Genomic DNA, 18,293 nt, shown 5'->3' with positions numbered 1-18,293 from the left:
AAGTGATAAAATTAAATTATATGATAAAGGCAGGAGCCTAACCCAATAAGACTAGTGTCAGATGAGGAAGAGACACCTATGACACAGGGAAAGCGACCCTACCAGAAACCAGCTCTGCCAGCACCTTGATCTTGGAATTTCAGCCTACAGAGCTGTGAGAAAATAAATTTCTGTTTGAACCACTTAGTTTGTGGTATTCTGTTATGGCATCCTGGATAGACTAATACAACTGCCTTTAGTTAGTTTCATAACCTTTCAGGTGTATTAGTTTTGTCTTCCCAAATAAGCTTTGAAAGTCACACATTCAGAAACTCCGTCTGTTCACAATTTATTTCCAATAAACCTGGAAACAATTTGCCTATGAGAAATCAGTAAAAACCAATTCTTCCTCAGTGGAAGGACAGGCACAGGAACTGTGGAAGAAACATACTCTAAGAGATGGTTGGTAATGTTCGTGATTTGGGCACTAATTATGGTCATTATGATGATGATTAGCCTTTGGGAAGATTAATGTTAAAGGAAGAAAATAATGCCATTTTTGCTTTATTGAGCACCTGACAAAGCAATCTATTCACCTAAGTATGGTGTCTGCATGGAATCTACTCAAAAAGATAATAATTCTTTGGGTCTCCAGTACCAGTGAGACATAGGTAGTATCAAGGCTACTAGTGTCCTTGGCTGGTGTATTCCTAAGGGCCATTACGGAAAACCTTGGTACCCAGGCCACCAAACATTGGAACTTCCAATCACGTGTCCTTGCCTGACTCCATGCTCACCAAAGACTCCTCTGATTATAATAACTGACTTCACATATAATTTTCTATGGGGAGAAAGAGTGTTGATCAAGTGAGACAAAATGCCCAGTTCACATGATCTGTATTTCTCAATATGAATTAACAAATCAATTTTCCAGTTTATTTATTGAGTGCCTACTATGTGCCAGGCACTGTTTTAGGCACTGGAGATGCCGTAAGGAAAAAACAGACAAAACACAAACAAACAAAAAATCCTCCCTAACAAAGCTCACGTTCTAGTGAGGAGACAACCTTCAAATAAATAAAGAGTAAAATAATTTCAGAGAGCCATAAGTGCTATCAGAAAATAAATGGGATGGAAAATGTAAAAAGTAAGAGGGAAAAAAATGTACATGATGTGATTAGGTAAGGACTCTGGAGAGGAGATATTTGAAGTAAGACCTGAATCATAAGGAAGACCTACCATTCAAATAACATTCTAAGAACAGCCAGTGCATAGGCTCTGTAGTAGGAACATATTTGTGTGTTCAAAAGGAAGACCAGTTTAATAAAGAGTTCTAGAAAAGAGGGAAAGTAGTGCCTAGATAATGTTTCATATGTTTTTAATCTGCATGAGTCATTCTGAATCTGATGATTCACTGATCAAATTGAATCTCCAGACCTGCGACACTGAGGACTAGGTCTGGTATGGTTGGGAACCCCCAAGGTGGCTCCCAATAATCTCTATGGCAGTCCCGCCAGTGTTATATACCAGGGTTAGTCTCTGTGACCAATAATATAAGGCAGAAGTGATGATATATCACTTCCAAGTTTAAGTTATTAAAAGACTGAGCCTAGGTACTTGTTTCTTTCTCCGTCTGTCTCTCTCTGTCTCTCTCTCACTCTTACTCTACCATCTTGGTGGAAAAAGAAGACTCATCCTTGAAAGAGCAATGTCAATAAGAATTTGAGGAAGTTTCAGTGTAAGAGAAGTGTGAGAGAAAAGAGAGAAGGTCAAGGTCAAGGTCAGGAAAGAGTTGAATGGGACAGGTTCTTGGGGCTAAAAGCAGCAGAAAGCTCACCTCCCCTGGAGTCTAACCAGTTGCTTCTGCAGTCTGCCTCTCTGTGAGGTTCCTCTTCCCTTCCCGTTTTCTTACCTCACCTCTTCTCAATACCTCCCACTTTTCTTCATTCCTTGTATCTAGAGTCAATCTTCCACTAATGACTATTATTTTAAAATTCTGGAATGTCACTGAGTTGTTCACTTTAAAATGATTACTTTTTGTCATGTGATTTCACGTCAAAAAAAATAAAAATAAAAAAGTACTAGGTGCTAATAGCCATCCATCCAAATCTGCTAAGGCTGCCATCCTCCAGGACATTGTCATTTAAGACCTAGGCTTGCTGCCTCCCTACCACACTCCAGGTCTATCTTCTAGGCATCTGTGACTACTCTTCCCATTTTTGCCTGCACCACAATTCCTAGAGCTGTTTGTTCTAAAGATGTTCTCTCCTTCATCAGGTCTGGTCCATCCATGTTAGCAGTAAGGCAGGGAAAAGAGCTTAGTATTTAGTTGTGTGACCTTAGGTAAGTTATTTAACCTCCCTAGGCCTGGTTCTTCTAAGAACTTAAATAACTTAGTTTGATCACCCATTCGACACTATGAAATGGTATTTCCTTAAAGGAAACTGGACCACTAGATCAGCTGGGGTGGATATGGGAGGAATATCTTCCCAGAGGAGATGAGCTGGAACTGAGGTTTAATTGAGGCATTAACTAACTACTAGGCAAAGAGGAAGAAGGTTGTTTTACAAGTTTAAATTAGTTAATGTCCTTAAACCTCAGTTTTCTTGTTTGTTCAATAGAAGAAACAGCACCTTCTTCCAAAGGTTGTCATGAAAAGTAAATGACATCTCAGGTAAAATATCTATCTAACACAGTGCCTGGCACATAGTATATGCTCAACAAATGCTGTTTTTTCTTCTTTGCCTTCCATATTCCCCATGTGTAATCTAGGAGAAGAAAACCTCAGATTCAGAGGAGGCAAAGTCTCCTACTGGGTGGGTTGTTAGCCCCTGTGTCCAACCAGGTAATTGGCACTCATCATGGAATCTGGCCAAGCTAGCTGTTTGGAATGACTGGTCTTCGGCATAAGTGGTCACAGGATTGGGAGAAGGCAAATTCATGGGCAGTGAAGAGTAAAAGGGGTCAAGGCAAATAGTTCTCCTCCACACTATCTCTAGTCCTCCAGCAAATCCAGCCCACTCCTGACACTCTTGAAATAACAGATAACCTCAAAGAAAGCAGAAAGGGGCTAATGTATATTGAGTACCGACTACATGGCTCACATTGGGCTAAGCGGGCATACATTGTCTGATTCGATTCTTACCAAGCTGCAAGTACCAATTACAGAGGGTAAAGCTAGAGAGTAAAGCTCAGAGTGGGGAAGGCAATTGTTTCAGGTCATTTGCTAGTGAGGGGCAGAGCTGGAATTCAAATCTAGGTATCTAAAATTTCAGGCCAGGGTTCCGTAGCTTTTGATTCCCTTTACTCCCTCTAGCACTGACCTCTGCCTAGGGGAATGTGGGGAGTCGGTAAACAGGTAGGGGACGCTGTCAAGGAAATACTTGTGTAAGGGTGTATGTCTTCAGTCATGTCTGTTTGCAGTCCCTGACCCTCCCCCCCTCCATGGGAGTGAGGATATAAAAAGTTGAGGGTGGGGGAATCCACAGTGTGACTGTGCTCACAACCCCCTCCCGACTCTATCCTAAGCACCTGGGAGGAGGTCCTAGGAAGGCCCTCTTTTCAACCGCCCCCCCAACCGCCACCACTCCACACCCGGCCCATTGGCTCCCTCAGCAAAAACCAACATAGAGAGAAAGGAATCTCATAAACACTTAAGCCTCCAAATCTGTAACCCTCCCCCAGCCAGTCAAGCCAACTGTGCAGACCCTCGGGATGGAATGAGGAACCATCACAATCAATTCTACTAAGTAACAAAGGGGAGGAGGACCCACTACCCTAGTCTAGGCCAGATGCCTTAAGTAGGGGACACCAGTCCAGGTTTGCAGAATCTATTCCTGGAACCCTGAAGCCTAAGGAAGCTAGCAGCTGGGGTACCCCCAGAAAGAAGAGGGCCAACTCTCTTCCAGGAGGTTCCCTTCCTCTCCCCTCCCTCCTCCTTGCTAATAGGTACTTCCTGTTTATGAGGCAGCTAAGGCTGGGCTTTCTTTTGGGAAGGTATGGAGATGGAGTCCCCCACCCCTCCTGAGGTTGGGTCGAGGAGTTCTTGAGGAGAGCCTGAAGGTTGGGAGGCTTCTCCCTGGGGAAGTGTTCCTTACTCATTTACCACCCACCTCCCACCACAGCCCCTATGGGTAGGGGGCACTGGAGAAGTGCGCTTCCAGTTCTCCCCAGTCTCTAGGTCCTCAAGAGAGAGCAGCTTCCAAGCGAGATTGGGCTGGGGTTGGGGGTGGGGGGAAGGGAGAGGCCGAGAATGGTTGGAGAAAGGGGGGAAGGGAAGAGAGTGTCTTGACTGATGAGTCAGAGGCTGCAAGGGGGAAGGATGGCTTGCGATTCTCTCCTCCCCAGTCCAACCTGGCGGTCTTTCCACTGCCTACCTCCCCCCAGCAAAACGCAGATCCCAGCCCTTAGGCGGGGGAGGAAGGGGACTCCACCTAATTAACCCTTTTAGCTCTAGTCTCAACTGGTTTAGCAGGCAAGGGGGAGTCAGTTTAGGGAGAAGGCGAATTGAGGGGTTGCCACAAGAATTAGGCTAGTGCTTCTTTTCCCCAGTCAAGCTGGGGGTGGAGGCGTGTAACTAGAAGCCTCCAGAGTAAGACTGGGGTCTCAACAGAGAACGGTAGGGGGAGGGTACCCCCCTTCCCTCCCTAATCGCTGCCGGGGGTGGAGAAAACGTCTCACAGCCCACCCTGGCTCCGCCTCCCCCGAGTCCCGGCTCCCGCTCCGGCTCATCTACGCTCCCAACTCGGTGGAGCCCGGAGAGCGGACACTGAGTGTGAGACTTCGCCTCCTATCCCTCCCCCTGGCCCTCCCTCCGGGGTCTCTGCCTCCGTCTTTTTTAAAAGCTGCGTCACATGCATGCCGTTCCTTGAAGGCTCCCAGCCCCTCGCCGCCCGCCAGCCGCGCGGCGCACGCACGTCGTCTCTCGCTGCGCGCCCGCCCGGGTCACTTTGACACGGTTCTCTCCTCCCACTAGCAGGCAATTAGCATATTAATAAAGCTCGGCCCAGCCCGTGGAGCGCTGGAGAGCGGGCGCCTCTGGAGCGGGAGGGAGGAGAGCGAGAGGGAGAGGGGGGCAAGCGGCGGCAGCGTTGGCGGCGGGAGCGCACAGACACGCACACGCGCACACACACGGACACACACTTGGGGGACGCACACCCGCGTGCACACACGCAGAGGCAGCTCGCCTTCCTTCCTGGCTTCCTTCCTGTCTGTTCCGCGCCTGACAGGCCCCTTCGCTGCAGCCAGGGCCCGCCCGCAGCGGGCGGAGGCTGGGCCGAGGCCGGACCAGACAGGCAGTGAGGGTGGCGGAGGCCGCGGGCGGCGGCGGCAGCTCATGCCCGGCCTGTCCCCGCGCGGGGCAGGCTCTGTGACTCGGCTGGGCCCTCAGCGGCGGGCGATGTGAAGATGTCAGTGGGCTGTGCCTGTCCTGGTGAGTAGGGCGCGCAGCCGCCCGGCCCCTCCCTCTCTCCCCCTCCTTGCCGATCCGTCACCCCTTGTTTAGCGAGAACTTGTGTGGGGGGCTTCGATGGCATGGCGAAGGTCGGGGTCTGTGAGGAGTATGCGGGGCCTCAGTCCGGGGGAGGGTTTTCCACAACTGTGTAAATGCGCAGCAACCTAGAGGCGCAGGGAGGGCTTGCTGGGGATAGCTGGTGTGTTTGGTTTTTTTTTTGGGGGGGGGGTGCTAATTGGGGAGAGGTTTGGGGGGCTGAAATTCCCAGAATTCCACGGTGTTAGCCAATCAGAAGTGAGTCTGGACTTTTGACCCCCTCCCTCAGGTCATCATAGAGTTGTGATTGGCTAGTTTGGGTTGCCCCCCCCTTCCCTGCTGCCTATTCCCTCTTATATTCTGTGACAACACCCCCCCCCCCAGGCTGTTTTTGAGGACCGTGTTTGAGGATGGAGATTCTTTGGGGCGCATCTTGCCCCCCTCCAAATTTTCCTGCCTGTTGCCAGGGAAGGTTGGCCCTCCTGAGGAACAGGAGGTACTCCTGGGGGGAGCAGATAATTGGGCCCTGGGGTCTAGAATCTCTGCCCTAGTGGGAGGGGCAATGTGGCAGCCCCAGACAAGCTGGGAACCAGAGTGATTTGTGAGAGTTGACGTGAGGGGAGCAATGCTTGACCCCAAAGTGAGAATTTGAGGGAGAACTTAGACTCAGATGCCTACCTCCCCAAAACACATTTTGCTCTTGCCAGTCACAGCCTGGGTTTGAGTTCTTTCCTGGAGAGGGGAAGGTTCTTCCTCACTGCCAGGAGGAAAGATAGGCGTGTGACTGGAGATGTAGTCTTCAGAGGACCTCAGAACACTAACTATCTGCATCCCCAGGACTCCCCAGAACTCTGGGTTCTTGAATTATCTGCAGGACCTTTTCCTGTCCCAGGCTGTAGTTAGCTTTCTTTTGGAAGTCAGGTGTCCCTGAATCTAGTCTGATTTGGATCTTTTGCCCCTCTAGATGCCCTGTTTTCTGGGAGGCCCATACCCCACAACTGCCCCCACCCCCAATCCCCAAGGGAAGCTACCAGTGAGGAAGCTTCCTTGAAAATCATGTGACCCAGGCCAAGCTGGGCTGGGCACACACTTAAGAGTGCCTGCTGAGGCTAACGTTTAAGAGGCCTGGGGGAAGGACTAGTTGAGCATGAGGATCCTGGGATATTTGGGTGTGGGAACCCCTGGCTCCTGCTGCAGAGGGTGGGGGAGAAGAGAAGAAAGAGCTTACTAAGCTGGAATGCCTCCTGGTCCCATCATTCTTCCTCCTACCAGCTTGGTGTGCATATTTATGTGTGTATTTTCTTTTTAATTGTCCCATGCTGGTTACCCTGTTTAAATCCATCCACGCTCTTGAGTCTATCCCATGGTCTCGATCTTCCATTGCCACACATATGCATAGCAGAAACTAAGGCTCTGGACAGGCTAGAGGGCCAAGTCTTACATTTCTATTCTTAGTTCCTACAAATAGTGGGCAGAAGATGAGTGTGGAAGGGTTGTCAGGTTGGAGGTAGATGGGAGGTTCGCCTAGAAGTTGGGGCATTGGTGCCTGGGTCTAGTAGGAGAAGGGAGAAAAGTTTTCCCCTCAGTCTAGGAGTAGCATGGGGACAGGAAGAGGACCCATGCACAGGAGTGTGCATGAGAGTGGACAACTTCAGTCAGTGCCCTTTTGTGTGTCTGGTGGCCTGGTTGGAGGAGAGGGGGCAAAAGATGGCTAACAGTGGGGAATCTTTTTTCCAGATGTGAAGAAGTCTCATGGTTTGATGCCATAGAGGATAGGTGGAGGTTAGACTTTAAGGAAACCACATAGGGGAGAGGCTTGAGAGTGGCCTGGGGGTCTGGAATGGTAGGAGTTGGGGTAAAAGAGGGGAACAGGCTTGCATGGGTGGGTGGGAGCACATGGTTGAACACAAGGGCATCTCTGCAGTATGTACAGTCCATACCAAAAGGATACACCCCCCTCCCCCTGCCCCCAAACTGAGCAGCCTTAGGGTGAGGGCCCAGGCGCCCTGGCAAGCCGTTTGCCTGCTGCCTGCCTGCCTGCCTGTCTGAGTCTCCTTTGTGCTCTGCTGTCTCCCAGCTCCTCCTCCTCCTCCCCCAGCCCGGCAGAGACAGCACATGCCCCACACATGTGACTAAGGGAAGCCAGAGCACACGCAGACCCACATACATGCACATGCAGAAGGAAACACCACAAGATACACGCATACACACACACACATCCAGCTCCCATAGTGCTCCTGGGGTAGGGAATAGCTTCTGGGGCTTTGGTCAGGAACAGGGAGAACCTCTGCTAAGGGGTATCACCCCAGGCAGGGCAGGTTGCTGAGGGGGCCAGGGCCTGTCTGGGGCACCATGTGGCTCAGAAGGGTTAAGACAGGGAGGAGTAGGGGGAGGGGAGGAGGCAGCAGTGGTGGCGGCTGGGAGCCAGGAGAGGAGGATGGCAGAGCGCCAGGCCAACGGGAGGCCGGGCACAGACAAAGGAAGGGGGGCAGGCACACTGGAGGCCTGGGTCAGGGAGCCCCAGGGGCCCGGGCAGGGGGGCAGTGCTGGTACCTTATCCTGTGGGCTGGGGCAGGCTGCTGGCTTTCAGAGTCCCCACTTCCAGAAGGGGTGCTCTCCCTCTTCTCTCTGTCATCACCTTTGTCATTCTTTGCTGCTTCCTGCTCCCTCCACCCCAATTTTAGAGACTTCTAATTCAGACTTGCTCTCTTTAGCTGGACCTTTTCTGCTCCTGTGCAAGTAGGGAAATTAAGTCAGAACTGAGAGAAGAGCAGACATGCTAGCTACAGAAGGGAAACTAGGAGGGGGCCTGTTTTGAATGATATGCCAGAGTCTTGGTATGTCTTGGTATGTCTTGGTATTTAGGAGCCCTTCTCCTCGAAATTTGAGGAGACTGACTGGATAGGTTTCTGAGCTCTGAACTGGGGGCAGAAGCCAAAGCACTTGCCTCTCTCCTTTCCCCTTATAGACAGTCATTTGGGTCCTGGAATGGCCATTCCTTAGAGGGGGAAGGGAGTAGGAATGGCTGCAGTGCCCCAGAGCTTGTATGAGTGGGGTTAGAAATTCAGGATTCCAGCCTGAGGCCCTGCTATCTCACTGCTATTTGTTGAAGTTAGGATAATATTTGGCTGTGTGCTATAAGGATCTCCTGAGGTACTGCCTATGAATGCACTTTGGAAAGTTTAAAGGCAAGAAACAAATGACAGGAGTTGGCCTGTCAGTAGGGGTAGAGTGTGGTTATCCCAGAGCTGGGCAGTAAATTTGGGAGTCAGTGGGAATGTCTCAAGTCCTGGTATATGCTGTATGTTGTAGGATTTGGCCAAATGTCATAGATTTTGATGTTTGTGAAAGCTGGGATGTATCATGCCCAGGTCACATTTCAGGAAGGGTACTTTCTGGAGTCAGTCCTTGGGTAACAAATGGTCAGGGTGTGTATGTAATAGTCTGTCACAGGTTCAGGTATCATGTAGTTTTGGTGTACATATTGGAATCAAGGGGCATGCATGTCACAGGTCCCAGTGTATATGGAAGTCAGGGTGTGATATAGATTGTATGTGTGCGTATCTTGGATTTGGGTTTATTTAGGGTTTCAGGTGTATCACAGGTTGAAGTATGTATCAGGTACTAATTTATGTGAAAGTGAGATGTGTTATTTATGTGTAAAGGTTGTTCACAGAGCCAAGTTTAATATTATTACTGCACAGTCAACTGGTGTGTATGTTGTGAGAAATCCTGTTATGGAGCAATGTGTGAATGTGGTGGGGGGGGGGGCAGGCAAGGAATAGGGAGCAGAGACTCAACCTGCAATGATGTAGGTCATACACTGACCTGGGTGTGTGTGTGTGTGTTTCTTTTTTTCCTATCTGTCCCCGTAGTAGGGCCTGGACCATTACTCAAGTTTGAGAAACACCCTGTCTTTTGGGACTCTCCCCTTCCTTTGGAAAACAGGCCCTACCCCATCCCAGGAACATACTTTTCCTGGGGTTAGGGGGAAGATTCAACAGCAGATCAGGCCCCTTCTGGGGATGCTTGGTTGGGCAAATTTGCCTTCCCTGACTGACAGCACCTCTTTTCCCCTGCACCCACAGGTCTGGGGGTGGGGGTGGGGTGGGGGGCTTCCTGCTAAGGCAGATCTCTATCAGGGCTTGGAACTTAGTTGGGTTAGGGGCAGGGAGCCTAGAGTTTCCCCTCCCTCCAATCAGTGTTTAAAGGCTGAAGTCAGAGTGTGTCTCTGTCAAAAATATCCCTCCCCCCCACCCTTCCCCCAGCGGCTTTGGGATTTCACCAGGGGCCGAAGCCCAGGTTGGCAGCCCAGACCAATCTGCAACGGAGATCACAGGAGAGAAGAAGAGAGATTTGGGAGATTTGGGAGGCAGTTTGAAAATATTGGGAGTCTCCAGAGAGCACTCTCCTCCATCCCTGCCTGTGGCTTTGGCTTCCCTGCTTACCCCTGAGCACCGCCAGGGGCTGGTAGGAGTGCATTCCAGTTCCTGGCCCCCACAGGGCCCCTCTCCATCCAGGTCTCTCCAGGCCTAGTCTGTTCTGTCTCCATCTCTCCATTCCCAGTCTCTGTCTCTCTTTTGTTTTTCTCAGCAGTCCTCCCTGCCTGCCTCCCTCTCTCCCTCCCTCCTTCCCTCTTCCTCTTGCCTCTCAGGGAGGGGGCGGGGCCGGTGGGGGCAGCTCCACCCTCTGCCAGCCCTGGGGCCTCATTCTGAGTGAGCGGGGAGGGAGGGAGAGAAAAGGAGAAAAGGCAGGGAGCCGGCGGGCGCTGCGTGTGTCTGAGCGTGTGCGAGTGTGAGTGAGTGTGAGTGCCGGGCCCTGCCTCGCCTGGTTCCCCGGCTGAGGGGCCTGGTGGCCTGGGGAGGGCGGGCGGGCTGCTTGGAGGCAGAGGCAGCGCGAGGCGTCGGCGGGGCGAGCCGAGGAGGAGGAGGAGGAGAGAGGAAAGAGCGGAGCAGCCATTGTTGAGGGAAACCTTGCAAACAAAGAAGGCTCCGGACTCCCCGCAGTCCCTCGCCCCCCAGGCCGGCCCCCTGGCCCCCAACCCTCGGCCCAGTGGCCATTGTAACTTTCCCCCGGGGCTGTGGCCGCCGCGGGGCGGGCCGAGGGTGTGCGTGCGAGTCTTTGTGCGGCCCGCACTGAGTGGAGCTCCCAGCCAGGCCTGCCTGTCCCACTCGGGACATGAGCAGCTGAAGTTGGCCCCCTATCAGTCCTCACCCCTGCCAGGGCCCTGCTGGGCTTGCAGCCGCTCCCCGCACCTCTCCTGGCCCCCTCAGTTCTCCCAGGTAAGTCTGCGCACCCTGCAAGCCTGTTAAGGGATGGGTGGAAGGTCCTGGGTCTGGCCCAGGCCTAGTATACTGGCTTGGGGGAGAGGTGCCCCAGCTCAGGGAGGCCAGGACTCCCAGGCCTGCTGACCTCTGGTCAAACTCCAAAGGGAGGGGACCTGCCCTCAGGTCAGGCTGGTTACCATGGAAATGCCCAGCTGGAGGTTCCCCCCTCAGGCCTAGGATGCAGCTTCTATCCTGAGAAAACTTTCCAGTTCGAGAGTCTTCCTCTCTCCTCCTGGTTCCTAAGGGCTTTTAGACTGCTAGAAGTGGAAGTGGGCCTATGTTTGACCTCAAGGCTGGATGACACATACCCTTAACTCCCACCCCCACCCTGCTCCTTCTACCCCTGCTGCTGGGGACAGGCATCAACAGGGACAGATGGTCTGGGTGATGTTCCCTCCCCTTCTCTTCTCACTCCCAGGCCCTTGTGCTGGGACTACTGGGAGTTGCTATGGCTCTGGAGAGATGCTGAATTTGTTTGTGTCCATTCACTGGAGATGTAAATAGAGGCCCCAGAGCTTTGGACTTTAGCTCCTCAGAACTGTTACCCATCCCCTGTCAGTTCACTAGTGAGAGAAATTAAATCTCTGAAACTTCTTTAGAATTAGAGGAACCCAGGTATACTGCCTCCCTTCTTTTTAGGGTCTTGAGCTGACACATTTCTTCAAGTGGCCCTGAAACTGAGGGGCAGGGGCAGTGATACTTTTGGGGAAAGGATGGCCTAGTTAGGGGATGAGGGCCAGGTCTAATCATCTGAACTCTTGGGTTCATTGCCTGTGCCTGGCCTGTGGTGGGCTGTGTAAGCTTGGCTTCCTATTTGGCCTTGGTCTATTCGTGAAGTGGGGAGATGGGAGTCTCTTTCCTGAGGTTCCTCAGTCCAGACGCCATGGCATCTGAATACTGTGTGTGCTGTGCTGGAAGCATGTGGACATGGCCCATGAGAGCTCATGCATGGAGCAAGGCCCTGTTGCAGGCACCCTGATCCTGCCTAGGGCTGCTAGGTTCCAGCCCTTGGTAGGCATGTTGGGGCGAGCTGAGGATAGAAGCCTGCTAGGCAGGATGAGGTGCACGCATGTGCAGGCACACACAGGCTCTGACTCTTGGCACCTTCAAGGGACTGTGTAGTGAAGTCCCCTCTGGGATCCTCCTTTTGCCTATATTGTGAGGAGGGGGCCCTGGGGAGAGAATTAAATGACACACATTGGCACAGGATCTTCTTTGTCTCTTCCCCCCAAGGAATAAAATATTTTGTATCTAAATTGGGGAGGGGGCCAATACAGCTACCTTTCAAAATGCTATCAAGTGTTGGGGGTGTGAGGAAGCAGCTATGACTGGGGTCAGGACTTTTGCTGTGGTGCCTCAGTTTCCGCTCAGGGGAAAAGAGCATTTTAGGGGTACCTGGCTCATATCCAACTATGAATATAATACTTTTTCCAGTCAGGAAATAGTTTACCAGAACTGTGTGCCACTGGGTGAGGTGGAGAGGGGGAACATATGTGCACATGTACAGATCCACACAAGCAGAGACCCTCGTCTAGTTACCACTTGCTTCTTAGACTGAGCCCTCCAGAACCTAGGCTTGCTCCTTCCCAGCCTCCTCCTTTCTCCTTCTTTCCCATTTGTAATTAGAATGGGATCTAGTAGAGGTCCCTCTACCTCCCTCCCCCACTGCAAGACTCAGAAGACAAAATGGGCTGAAACTTTGGGTTTCTGGTTTGGAGACAATACTAGACTAGTGGTGGGTGTGGGGAAGGGGGCTGGGCTGATAAGGGAGTACCGTTGGTGGGGGAGGCAGAAGGCCCAACTGGTTATCTGGTGGGCGGCACCCAGCAGACACCCACCCCCCTTTATCTTTCTATCCCCTGCCCTCCTGAGACCCTGGGGTTGGAGGAGGGGCACGGAGTTGGCAAAATCTCCCTTTTTTCTTCCCCAACTTGGTCTCCAGAGGGCAATAGAAGGGTAGAAATAAGTACAGGCTTTGGGAATCAGAAGATTGGGGCGCATGTTCTAGCTCTGTGATCTTGCCAAGTCCCCTTGAGCCTTCAGTTGCCTTATCTGTAAAATGGGAATGTTACAGTTGACCCTGCTACCTCACATAGTGGTTGTGATAATTGAACAAAACGATGTAGATAAAAGGGGGTTTATCAAAATTAGATTCTAATGTTTGGATGTTTATTTTATGGTATTGACATTTCTTCCCAGCTTCAATTCTATCATCCAGGGTTCAGCCACATGAAGAAATAAGTTCTTGGATATTGGAGCTGGGTACTTCTAGTTTTTTAGTAAAACAGGATTGGAGCTAGATTTAGAAGCAGAAATAAGTGCTCTCTAGGGTAGTTCCTCTCCCCTAGTCCACTCCGGGGGCTCCAAAAAACTAGTCCTTGTCTAGCACAGTCTAGCAAACTTCCAGGAGAGCTATCATGAGGGACTCAGGACATCTTTTCTTCCTTTCCCTTGTAGGTTGTTCCTCAAAGTCATTCAAGCTGTACTCGCCGAAAGAGCCCCCGAACGGCAACGCCTTCCCCCCTTTCCATCCCGGCACCATGCTAGATCGGGATGTGGGGTGAGTCTCTTATTAACTGCTGATGCCATCTCCAGAAGGGATCCTACCTAAAAAGGGAGGGCATGACACCCCTCCTCAATAATTCCTATCTTCCGCACCCATTCTCATAGCCTTTTCCCTTATACAGCCCAACTCCCATGTACCCGCCTACATACCTGGAGCCCGGGATTGGGTAAGTGGAGTTCAGTGGGGAGGGAGGTGCTTTCCATTACATGGGTGAAGGCAGAGGTGGTGGGGGTGGGGAGGCTCTGCTCCTTCTGACCTCCCTTCTTCGCTTACCCCAGGAGGCATACACCATATGGCAACCAAACTGACTACAGAATATTTGAGCTTAACAAACGGCTTCAAAACTGGACAGAGGTATGGCTAAGGGGAAGGGGCTTTGGGGCAGAGGACCATCTGTGTACCCTTGTGGGATATCTTCTGTCACTCACACAAACACCCCTCCTTGTGCTCCTTAGGAGTGTGACAATCTCTGGTGGGATGCTTTCACAACTGAGTTCTTTGAGGATGATGCCATGTTAACCATCACTTTTTGCCTGGAGGATGGACCAAAGAGATACAGTGAGTGGCCTCTGGGGGTCCTGCCATTTCTGTTGTGAGGATGTATATCTCCTGTGTCCTATGGTCTAGGAGTAGGTATTTGTCTCAGAGTATTCGTTTTGGCAGAGGTGGCATCTGCCTGACCTCTTTTGAGGTCCTTATGTTCTGAAGGGTTTGTCCCATCTCTACAGCCATCGGCCGGACCCTGATTCCACGCTACTTCCGCAGCATCTTTGAAGGGGGTGCTACAGAGCTATACTATGTGCTTAAGCACCCCAAGGAGGCATTCCACAGCAACTTTGTGTCCCTCGATTGTGACCAAGGCAGCATGGTGACCCAGCACGGCAAACCCATGTTCACCCAGGTCAGCATCCCAGCTGGATGTGTAACGCTGAAGCATCTGAGTTTGATTCCCTTCTTCTTTCCCAAAAATGTACCCAGCTGTCTCCCAGAGAGGCATAATGGGAAGTGGCCCGATAAGATGGGAGGGCAGGCATGCTGCAGCATTCAGCAGGCATTCACCGAACTTGTGCATGACAGTATTCTGGGCCACGGGGGTACATATACTACTTAATGAGAGCCCGTACTCATCAGGCTTATAGCAGATGAATGTATCATCAGCTACACGGGGAAGAGGACAGGATCCGTTAAGCATTTCTACTGTGCATGTATGTGTAAGGGATAGGACTGTGATGGGTATATAAGGGAATGTTCTATGTCAGCTATACATCCAGATTTAGGTGCAGGTGGCAGAACTGTGTGTAGTAGGAGAGTTGGAAGCAAATGGGAGAATAGGTATAATTTCAGGTATGGAGGAAGGGGCAAAGCTGTGACAAGTTTGTCTCCAGGTGTGTGTGGAGGGCCGGTTATACCTGGAGTTCATGTTTGATGACATGATGCGGATAAAGACTTGGCACTTCAGCATCCGGCAGCACCGTGAGCTCATCCCCCGCAGCATCCTTGCCATGCATGTGAGTGTGGGCCGGACCCAAGATACAAAGGGGAGGGCAGGCAGTGGGAAGGGCAGAACAAAGTCTGCCTTTTCCTGACAGTGACCTTAGAAAGAAGGTTAGAATTTCTTCACCTGAAAAATGGATTTAACAATAACCCCTTTTCTCTCTCAGGAGTGTCATATGGCTCATATGATAGATGCAACCCAGGTACTAATATTCTTATCTTTTTCCTCATCTTTCTAGGCCCAGGACCCCCAGATGTTGGACCAGCTCTCCAAAAACATCACCCGGTGTGGGCTGTCCAATTCCACTCTCAACTACCTCCGAGTGAGTCTGATCACCTAGTCTCTACGACGATTCCATTTGGTCTTAGCTCCATGTCTCCCCTGTCAAGCTTACTCCTGGTCTCCCTGCAGCTTTGTGTGATACTGGAGCCCATGCAGGAGCTCATGTCCCGCCACAAGACCTATAGCCTCAGCCCTCGTGACTGCCTCAAGACCTGCCTTTTCCAGAAGTGGCAGCGCATGGTAGCGCCCCCTGGTGAGTCCCTTGTGCCTGTATCTGCTCTTAGGAGGATCTGATGCCAACCCCAGGGGCTGTATGTCTGTCTCCTCCTGAAGTCCTTTCTTGACTCCTGGGTCTGCAAGAATGGGATCAGGGTAGGTTCAGGCTCCTTAAGAGCCAGAATGAGGAATCAGGCCCAGGGCACTGCCCCACCTAGGTCTCCTTTCTCTGGCACAGCGGAGCCCGCCCGGCAGCAGCCCAGCAAACGGCGGAAACGGAAGATGTCAGGGGGCAGCACCATGAGTTCGGGAGGCGGCAACACCAACAACAGCAACAGCAAGAAGAAAAGCCCAGCCAGCACCTTCGCCCTCTCCAGCCAGGTACCTGTAAGCATCTCGGCTTTCTTCTCTCTTCTGGGCTGCCCCACTGCTGACCCCTGACCCTTGACCCTGTCCCAGCATGAGCTCACTAGCAGACATAGAATCTGAGACAGTTTTTCACAGTATACTCTGTCAGCATGGGCTGACTTCTGTCACTGATGAGAGAGTCTTTATTAGTCACATGCATGATTGTGGTCACATAGACTCAGACATAGCAACATAGGTTTAAAGGGAAAGAGTCATCCATGAAAACATACGGACATTCAGGACAGACAGTTTTGGGGCGCACAGACCATCAGACACACACACACACTGATAGGACATGCAGTTTCAAATGTGTGTGCATCTAGAATACAAGCATATGCACACACTTCCCCCATTGATGTTTTTTTATCTGCTCCCTCTTACATGTGGACAGAAGTTTAAGGGCCCCCTAAAATTTTGGGGAGATTGAGTAGGGAGCTAGGGGAGTAGATTGACTTCTCCCAGAATCTAGTGGATGTGGGTCAAAAGTTGTGATACTCTGCAGTCCTTCGGTGGGAAGGATTTCATGGGCTGACGGTGTCAGAGGAGTTGATGTTTTAAATTGGGGTGTGAGAAGGGGGTGGGGGTGTTGAGTTTCCGGGGTGGGTGTTGGGGCTTTGGGGTTATCTGCCGCCCTGGGCCGGGCGAGCCCCTGCCCCGATTATGTTTGGGGACCTCCGCCACTCTCAGGATGTGATGGTGGTGGGGGAGCCCACCCTGATGGGCGGGGAGTTCGGGGACGAGGACGAGAGACTCATCACCCGGCTGGAGAACACCCAGTTTGACGCGGCCAACGGCATTGACGACGAGGACAGCTTTAACAACTCCCCTGCCCTGGGCGCCAACAGCCCCTGGAACAGCAAGCCTCCATCCAGCCAAGAAAGCAAATCGGAGAACCCCACGTCACAGGCCTCCCAGTAAAGGCCTCTCCAGGGCCACCCAGTGCTCTGCCTGCCTGCCCCACCCCTTGCAGCCCCAGGGAGCAGAAGACAGAATGAAGAGACTGAGCATCTAAAATGGGCAGCCTCCATCCACCCACTTCAGGGAGGAACTGGACTCGCTGGGGGCAGGTGCCAAGATTTGCCCCCCAGTGGCCCTGGGCTGGGCCTGGCCTCTGCAGAGCCTTTTGGTGGAAGGGGATACTCATGTGGATGCCTATGTGGACCCTGGGCCTCTGAGAAATGTCCTGACCCCCGCCCGCCCCCCACCTCCCCCCAGGGCATTTGCCTCCATCCTCACTTCAGGTTCTGGGTTTCCTATTCTCCTGACTCCACCCTCTTCAAGCCTGGGCTTGTCTATACCCACAGCCCTTAGGGACTTAAAGTTATGGGGTTTCGCTCAGTGCCCCTTCCCTTAGGTGGCTGGTAGTAGAGGGGTAAAGCTCTGGGCTCTTCCCTTCTGCCACCTATTCCAGCTTCAAGTTTTTTAAAAAATAACATTATTAAAAATGTAAGTTTGAAAAATCTCTCATGTCCCCACTCTTCCCCTCATTAAAAGTCCAGCTACCTCCCTACACCTGGTAGATGGGGGCTTAGGGCCCAGGTGGAGGTGAGCTTTTGGGTAGGGTAGCGGGGGTATGCATTACATTTTATACAGTTCGAGAGCTTCAGACCAAGGAGAGACACTTTGCCATCTCTCTTCCCTTTTCCTCTGAGGTGACTGGAATTAGGGAAGGCATGCCATGGCATAGGGGGCCATTGGTGGCCTCACTTTTGTGACAGCCCCCAGCTGTTGTCTCTGTCTCCCCGTCCTCCAGGACTCTGGCCTGCCCTCTTAGTGCTTGTGACTCCCTCAATCCCAGCCCCCAACCCCCTCCCCCCATGGTGTGTATATTCTTTACAAGTCCTCCACTAGAGCAGCTGTCTTGAATAGGGGGAGGAGAAGGCTCCCTCTTTTAGGGAGTGTGGAGGGCAGGGAGCTGCCTAGTTTGTCACTGTGTTTTTTGTTCTGTCTCAGTTGGGCAGGCATGGGATGAGGGAGGGATTCATTCACTCACTTCAGTACTCTCTCTTCCCCCAGCCCCTCAAATTGCATATCTAGTCCCCCACCCTCCACAGAGGACAAAGAGCCACTGAGATAGGTATCCCAGCTCTACAATCACCAGGGAGCAGTTGGTCTCTGTACCCTAGCTGAAGTGGAGGATCGTCATCTCCCAATATACCTTCCAGTCCCCTTCCTCATAGAAGGGAGGGGGAGGCAGCCAGCAACCTCAGCTATATTTCAGTTGGACATGTGGAGGCCCCTGGCCCAGGGTGAGGCCAAGAGCAGAGTCCCATGAGTTTGGGCTCTCCTCTGGCTTCTCTGCCTTTTCCCATGGCCAGTCAGAAGTGTTAGTACCACCTCTCTTCCTACTCTTCCTTTTGGATTCTGGGGTCCTCGTACCCTATTTCCTCTACTCCAGCTGCCACTGTTGGAAGGGTGTTATGTCAGGAGCTGAGGGAAAGGGTAGGGAAGATGAATGTCCCACCCCAACTGCAATGCCTTTTTTTTTTTTTTTTTTTTTTTTTTTTTTTTTTTTTTGGCCATTTGAGTCCT

At 51.7% G+C, this 18,293-nt stretch overlaps 1 protein-coding gene across 3 annotated transcripts; it reads left to right on the top strand.

Annotated features, from left to right (window-relative positions):
- The first annotated feature begins 5,010 nt into the window (after positions 1–5,010).
- On the top strand, positions 5,011–17,223 carry LDB1 (LIM domain binding 1). Of its 3 annotated transcripts, none has more exons than XM_036223011.1 (11): positions 5,011–5,410; positions 13,252–13,354; positions 13,482–13,526; positions 13,639–13,714; positions 13,816–13,918; positions 14,089–14,261; positions 14,746–14,868; positions 15,094–15,177; positions 15,267–15,390; positions 15,592–15,734; positions 16,449–17,223. In XM_036223011.1, the coding sequence occupies exons 1-11, from the start codon at positions 5,386–5,388 to the stop codon at positions 16,677–16,679; spliced, it is 1,230 nt and encodes a 409-aa protein (XP_036078904.1). In that variant the 5' UTR covers positions 5,011–5,385; the 3' UTR covers positions 16,680–17,223. The 3 variants fall into 3 exon arrangements, with proteins under 3 accessions (XP_036078904.1, XP_036078903.1, XP_036078905.1); XM_036223010.1 differs by having other exon boundaries at positions 15,592–15,740; XM_036223012.1 differs by lacking the exon at positions 5,011–5,410 and adding an exon at positions 10,202–10,749 and having other exon boundaries at positions 15,592–15,740.
- The last annotated feature ends 1,070 nt before the right edge of the window (positions 17,224–18,293 follow it).

This window comes from Rousettus aegyptiacus, unplaced genomic scaffold (genome assembly GCF_014176215.1).
Source record: "Rousettus aegyptiacus isolate mRouAeg1 unplaced genomic scaffold, mRouAeg1.p scaffold_m13_p_6, whole genome shotgun sequence".
NCBI lineage: Eukaryota > Metazoa > Chordata > Mammalia > Chiroptera > Pteropodidae > Rousettus > Rousettus aegyptiacus.
Note: the sequence above shows the minus strand (reverse complement) of the source record. Positions and strands in the feature narration are given on the sequence as shown.